The sequence below is a fragment of the Cupressus sempervirens genome, chromosome 1, assembly GCF_028749045.1.
Source record: "Cupressus sempervirens isolate cs-2001-9-10 chromosome 1, ASM2874904v1, whole genome shotgun sequence".
Taxonomy (NCBI): Eukaryota; Viridiplantae; Streptophyta; class Pinopsida; order Cupressales; family Cupressaceae; genus Cupressus; species Cupressus sempervirens.
The window spans coordinates 433,384,695-433,392,150 of NC_143118.1; the positions used below are offsets into that span (position 1 = coordinate 433,384,695).

The window sequence follows — 7,456 nt, forward strand, 5'->3', positions numbered from 1 at the left end:
CCATGCAACAATCCTAAATCTTCTAATCAGATTTGATTTTTCAAATTTGCTTGGATATTAACATATCTGGTTGCTGGAGGTGGGTCTACCCTCTAGCCTTCAGGTTGCAGGATAAGACAAGATTTCTCTTCTAGCCTGACAATATTTGAAAAAGTTCGCCTCAAGAAATCATGCTTTCATGTTAAATACAAATTTGTTTAACATTGCGAAGTTCCACAAAATATCAATATCATATACAATCTCTTTACAAAATCTTGTAATCGTATTTGCCAAAAGTTGTATTCTCTATTATACAAGAACCAAGCCTTCAAGAGGAACTCAAAATCTTGACATAAGCTTGATTCAAAACCTTCCAGGATTTTTCAATTCTGTATACATGGATATGCAGGAAATCGCGGCAGAAAAACAATAGATTACATTAAATGTTCGATATATGAATACAAATATCATCCACGGTAATCTATAAATCATCAATGGATGTGCTCTCTGCAACTAGCTGTTCTTGAATATCAAGGCTTATTTCCTTACAATGGATGAATATTGTGCGTTCTTCTTTATGGAAAAATCTCAAAATCAAGCCCTTCAGTTTGTTAATGTACAGCGATTGTGGTGCAATATTTTTGGACAAAATTTAGTCTCCATACTTATCACCAATGCAATACAACCCTCAGGTACATCTGAATCCAACTGTCAATGGAGTTGATATAATCAACAGCATCTCATAGATACAGTCCTGAAAAACATTCCCAATGACTGTCCCCAGAAGCAATGTAGTCCTCTCAGAATGAATAGCACTTCTAGATCATTTTGTTAGGAGCAATGATGACCCAATGGGCCAATCCTTATTAGTGGTTAGCATTTAGAGAACCTTCTGTCAGAAGCAATAATGATCCAATACTGATTAAGCCTTGATATCAGCTGTAGATTCTCTGTCCTCGTTTGCACTTATCTAAGGTAATAGTTAGGACTCCATCTTTCCTTCCTCTCATATTACAGCAGAGTCTTCTTGGTGCCTACAAAAAACAAGATTCAAATCCGTGTGGTGAATAGGAGAAACCCAAAAGAAGTCAACTGATGAAATATGAAAATAAGTCCTGTATATTCTTGCAAGACAAAATATTCTGAACTTATAAAAAAAACATTTAAGGCTTACCAAATGCCAATTTTGTTCAAAAGGTTTGTGCGTAACATGGATTTTTTGAATTTTCTTGGGGGAAAAACTGTGAGATCGACAATTATGATCTGCCTTATGCTCATCCACCATCAGGTATCTTTCATACTTGTTCACAATCTTACCTTTCTCTTCATCAAAAAAATTATCTTTCAAATAGAAAAGAAACGGTCTGTCACATGGTGACTGAGGGTATATCCTTGAATTCATAGAAAACTCTCCAGGATGGTCCCCCCAATCCCAGGCACGGAATGTAATTTGAGGATCCTGTAGCTCCCTGGGAAATAAAATTCTTGGAAAGACCTCGACAACATAGCCAAGAGATATAGAGAATGATAACTTTTCTGTATGATTGTAGCATATAGCTTGCTGTAGAAAACTAGCAGGCTCAGTTTCCATGGCTGACATAAATATTCGGAGGCTATCCAGAGAGTTAAGATTTGGAAATACAGGCTGAAGTAGGTCTACATGATGCATAGAAACGAAAGGTGTCAATGGATGTGCTGACAGTAACCCAAATGCATCTCCTCGGATGTCAAACTGCATATCCACACAATACAAACAGTATTATTTTTCAGTTGATGCCAGGGCTTTTCTCTTACTTTCAAACAATGTACAATCTGTTCAAGCTATTAGCTCACAATTTTCTCTGCAAACTATTCTAATTCCATGAACAGATCCATCATAACATTAACACACTACTTCATTTCTGTAGGAAACCACACAAAAACTCTATATCTGAATCCATCCTAAGAAGAAATTAGCAAGCAGCAAAGGCCTGTGACTTGAAACCATGTTACAATCCCCTTTAATCAAATAGCCAACTGAAAATAAAAAATATTTGAAAAGAGGGAAAACAAACTCTTCTCTAGTTTGAGTTTGCCAAATAAACATTTTTTCACCACATACATTTAAAATATCAATCAATAGACATGTAAAGAAAATCCTACCACGTAAATGTTCCTGTTTTTCCCAGCATTGAAAATTTACAGATCCAATCAATCTTGCTTTATATGGAGGCTTAGGAAAAAGAAATTCTAAAACAGTGCTTCGCAAGCCCCTCAAAGACCAATGCAATATCAATAGCACAACATCCTATCATTCTTGAATCCAGTCAAAAAGAAGTTGAATGGTCCACATGGTACAAGTACCATACATGTCTAGAGCAAGTGCCAAGTCTGAATGAGATCTAAAAAGACATTTATTTACTGGGTGAGCACAAGTAAAATCAAGCTCTTTGACCACTTGTTACGTATAAATTACACAGAGAGAATGTTCCCATCTTTGCAGTATTCAGTTAGCCATACTACTTTGTGCTACAAATGTTCATGTCACAGAAGATTTTGCTGAATCATTACAGATTACTGAAAGGACCCAAATCAAATGGGAATGAAAATGATTAGCATGCATGGAGGATCTCATCGAGTAGATGGTGTCCTCAATCTTGCAGAATACTTTAAGAAAAGAACTCTTCTGACAAATTATAGGCAACATGGAAGAGACTTCATTAACCATTCAGTACCTTAATTCTCATGAAGCAATTGTAGAACAGAACCAGAATGAGGAAAGCCTTCGAGAAGATGAAAATCTATTTCTTTCTCTACCAACATTAGATACCATGTAATGATATAAGGCTCATTTAGATCAGCTAAAGACATTCAAATGCTATATGGAAGAAAGGACTTTATCAAGCAGACTGAATCCAAATTCTCAGAGAGCATAGATTAAACTGAATTGAGAAAATTCTATGAAGGGATGAATCCCATTTCCCTTTGAATCATATTTGGATGTCCCAGAACAGCCCAAGTCCCATTTAACTTGGCTGAAAGAGCTGAGGCCTATGCAGAAGAGTGGATTTTATTCAATAAATTGGCGCCTAATGTCTACATAAGGATATTGAAGCACGAGAGAATTAACAGGCCTCTGAATCCCATATCTTCTGACAATGGACTATACTGTTCTGTAACAAGTTACAACATAAGTCCCATTTAACGAGTTAAGAAATTGATCTATCAGGTAGAAGGTTGGACATTATCAATCATATACTGTCCCAATTCTCCCATATCTATAAAAGAGCCCAACTGCACTAGGGTCTATGAAGGATAGCCCCATTTCCGTTTATTACTGGAACTCTGTAATTCAGTTGATGAATTCAATCATATGTGACATAGGGGACTTTAGGAGTAACGTAAGGCCCTAATCCTCAAAAATCCATATTTTAACTAAACATAAGATGAATTCTACTTAACATTTTCTTCAAACTGACGTGTCCCACAATGACCAAAAACAGATTAAACCTAGTTGAGAGATTCAAGCGTTATGTGCAATAGGGAAATAAAACAATACATCTAAAATAAACACAATAGAACCCGGTTGAATCGAGAAAGTTGCCTGAAAGGATTAAAAATATTTCTGTTGAACTTAGATTCCTTGCAAAAGCACGGCTCATAATGAACTCGGTTATGAGATTCAGGTCATATGTCGAAAAGAAGAGACTATCAACCTCACAATATCTTCACGATCACTAGACCATATTATAGCCAGCCTTAACGATTTAAGTGAAGAAAGTTTATTAAGTCGTGAATCCCGTTCCTTCTTCTGTTGGAATTAAGTACCCTATGATGAAATAAACCCCACTCTTATAGAATCATGTCGAACTCAACTGCTTGTTAAGATTGTTTCGGTAAAATTAAAAACAAATTATGTTCATATTCAAAAGTAGGAGTCCTTCGAAAAGTTTGTGAGAAACAGGGGAGGTGATGATGGGACATACCTGATGAAAGCCCTGTTCTCGAGTAACCGGGACACCAAGCTCTGTAATACAAGCATGCAACCTGTTATCATTACGGCGGACTTGAGGATATCTTTCCAGGCAAGCTTCAAGCATAATGGACAAAGTTTCCGCAAGACCGTAGCTTATAGCAATCCCTGCACCACTAAATGCCATGGCATGTGCATGCCCATGATTCTCAAGATGACTCTCAGACTTTCCCCCAATATAAACCAAGTCGCTGGAGTCATACTTTGCCAAAACGCTCAATAAGTTCTTTGTTGAAAAAACTGTATCATCCTCGCACAAAACAAACCACTGTGCACCAGGTGGGCGAAGTCTGAAAGTGTTGAGCAAAATCATGGAAAGGCGGACACCCAGAGCGTAAGAATCGTCGGAAACCAAAAGAGGGGGAAGAAATTTTTCATCATCTGATTCAACCGGGACGTTTCCCTCCATCCAGACGAACCCTCTCATTACCCCTGGCTTAAACCACAATTTCACAAATTCCTTTCTCCTTGACCACACTTTGGAAGACCCCTGTATTACGAAAATTATGTTACCGAGACTCAGAGAGGTCTTAGAATCGAATCCCCCAATTGACAGACTCTCATTTTTATGCGGGTAATCTAATGGATTCCATGGAAATGACGAAGGCTCCGCTTCCCCATCAATTGCTGCCCCTCTGCAATGATTTCTGTGGCTACGAATAAATGCCAACGCCATGATTAACACCAGCAGTAATCCCAAACCAACAGACACCGAATTGTGCAACCATTTTCGCCTCTTCACCAAAACTTTAACCAATTCCTTCAACCTCAATTTCAATTTCACGGCAAATTTCAGGGAATCCATTCGCAAATTTCCAAATTAATATGCAATCTCGAGACCCCAAATTAAAACTTAAACGTGGTTTAGGAATATGCTCCAGTCACCCCACTTTCCGATTCTTGTTCAATCAGAGAACAATGAGGCATCCATGCGTATATTTCGTGGAAGAAATTACAAACAGCACTACACGATCTACAGGGAGAAAAAGCACTTGTAAATTTCCCATTGGTCCAAAACTCTCTCCTCGATTATTCTTTCTCAATTACAAGAAGAAAAGAAAAAGATAAAAATAAATACCTCTTTGGAAGAATTCAGGCTCCTATTTGCAGACAGAAAATCAGAAGAATAAGGTTTTTTTTTGGTTTTTTGGTTTTTAGTTTTTCTGTTCTTCATCATCATCATGACGAGGCTAAATTGAGAAGATGGCGTGGTGTTGACCACCTTATTAAAATCCGCCTTATTTCTTAATCTGATTGAAGCATTGAACATTATTAAATAGCTACGTTGAATGTTAGCCATTTGGATTCAGAACATAACTAAATGTTTCAGACAGTTAACGGCGGCCTGAATTGGGTCCCGCCCGCCATTACCTAATTCATTTTACCTCTAATCATTGGGCAAATATGAAAGAGAGGATTTGTTCGCAAGAGAAATTTGACTTCTTCTTATCAGATGAAGGTTGGCGACCAAAATTTCATTAGAACAAGTTTTGCGAATGTTTCCGGTGTGGATTTCACAGAAAAGTCTTCCGTCCTTCCTTTCTAGACCATTTCCTAACGCACATTCATATCCATTTTGCGTGGTAAAGAAGAATTCATGTACGACTTCTTATGGCTCTCATTTCCTGATGTACAACTTGCCATATTTTCTATTGTTTTCCTCCATATTATGTCCTTCTATTTGTAGCTTTTCTCGCATAAACTCCTAGGCTTAACACTCCAAGTAGTTTGGATGTCTCCACTTTTGTCTTTGAGTGGTTTATCAAATTGTATTTTAATTGGTAAGATTGATTTTGACTTCATAATTTTTGAATTAGCATCTTGGAAGGGAGATGAGACAAGTGGAAGAAAGAAAAATTGTAAATATAAATATATGAAAAATATACATATTTAATTGAGTGTATTGGGCATGTTATTATGGATATGTCAATTGTTTTTAAAGTGTTTTGATTTGAAAATTGTTAAACAAATAATTGTGATATAGGCAAAGTTGTTGGAGTTAAAAAGATGGAAATGTATATATGGTCAAGTGCAAAAGTAAGATTGGAGAGAGAGGGAGGGAGGGAGCATTAGAAGTATAAATGTAAGGATAATATTAGAGAGAGAGGGGATTATCATAAAAGTGTTTGCATGAATATTCAGCTTCTGGATCTTTTCTTAATACATTATATTCTAATTTTGTAGTCAATTTGAATTTAGTTACACTTTTTCATGACTTTCATTTCTTTGAATGCAACTTGCTATAATATGTTTTTTTTTTGACTTGTTATGTTTCTCATTTGTAATTTTGCTTGAACAATAATGTGGTTTCTTTCAGTCCTAAAATTGAATGATTCCACTTTTGTCTTTGACTAGTTTTATAGGAGCGATATATGTGTACATAACCAAAAAAAATGAAGTGTTTTTATTTGTAAGTATATTGATTTTAAATTATTTTATTGATCATTAATTTTTAATTAATATACTATATTTATAAAAAGTTTTTATTATAGTTGAAGATTATTGTTATGAGTTATTTAAAAATTATGAAGTAGAATGCATGGTTTGTAATTAAGATTTTGGATCATACTTGTTGATTTATCATTAGGGAGATGAATAAATATAGCCTTACAAAGAAGCGGGAGAGAGATCACATTAGAGAAAATAAAATATAAATATAAATATGTGAAAATCAATCAATAACATCGTGAAATGTATTGGTATACAACTTCATGCTCACCTAGACATTATTTTAGCATTTTTGGCCTTCAATGTCCTCATCATGTTTGATTTTTCTCGTGTCATCTCAAATTTGGCAACTTTATAAACTTATTGGTCATTGGTCCTTGACCAAACATTGGTTGGTTGGTTAATGGTGTGGAGTTCAAGGTCACTTGGACCACCCTTGACCTACCAAAAAGGGTATGACTTTGAACCTTACAATGGACAAATCATGTGGGTAGTGAAATCACCCAAAAATGGTCATCTAGGCTATGAGCCCCCTTTGTAGCATTTTTGTATAATTTATTTATTGCTTATCCTTGATCAAATCCTCAAAAATCTATTTAAGCAATTATAACCTATGGTTCAATCAATTTATCCTAAGTCTTTTATTGAATTGAAAGAACTTGGTCCCTTTTAATTAGATAAAGTCCCCAAAATCCCTCTTATCCTAAGTGTGCACTTAAAAAACATTATTCCTATTTTAAAAATAAAAGAAATGACTTTTTGGTCTACACATGAATGCACAATTTTCTATGTGAGAGGAATATCTATTTTCAAAATAGCTTTAATTCTCATGCACACATATTTTGCCTCTTAAAATCAATTGTTGATCTTCATTGGATGAGATGCTTGTGCACATGGATCACTCAAGATGCATTATCTACCCTTGATTATGCCTCATTTGTCTCTTACTCACAATTGTCCATTTTTCTTCAAAAGGGAGAGCTCTCTCATCATTCTCATACATTTATGCTTTTGTAC

The 7,456-nt window shown here is 35.6% G+C and overlaps 1 protein-coding gene across 1 annotated transcript; it reads right to left on the reverse strand.

The window, feature by feature from the left end:
• Window positions 1–243: 243 nt before the first annotated feature.
• On the reverse strand, window positions 244–5,241 carry LOC149578140 (uncharacterized). The gene is made up of 4 exons (XM_089827662.1): window positions 5,070–5,241; window positions 3,945–4,964; window positions 1,154–1,711; window positions 244–1,013 (listed from the first exon to the last, which is right to left on the reverse strand). The coding sequence occupies exons 2-4, from the start codon at window positions 4,794–4,796 to the stop codon at window positions 915–917; spliced, it is 1,509 nt and encodes a 502-aa protein (XP_089683788.1). The 5' UTR covers window positions 4,797–4,964; window positions 5,070–5,241; the 3' UTR covers window positions 244–914.
• Window positions 5,242–7,456: the final 2,215 nt, after the last annotated feature.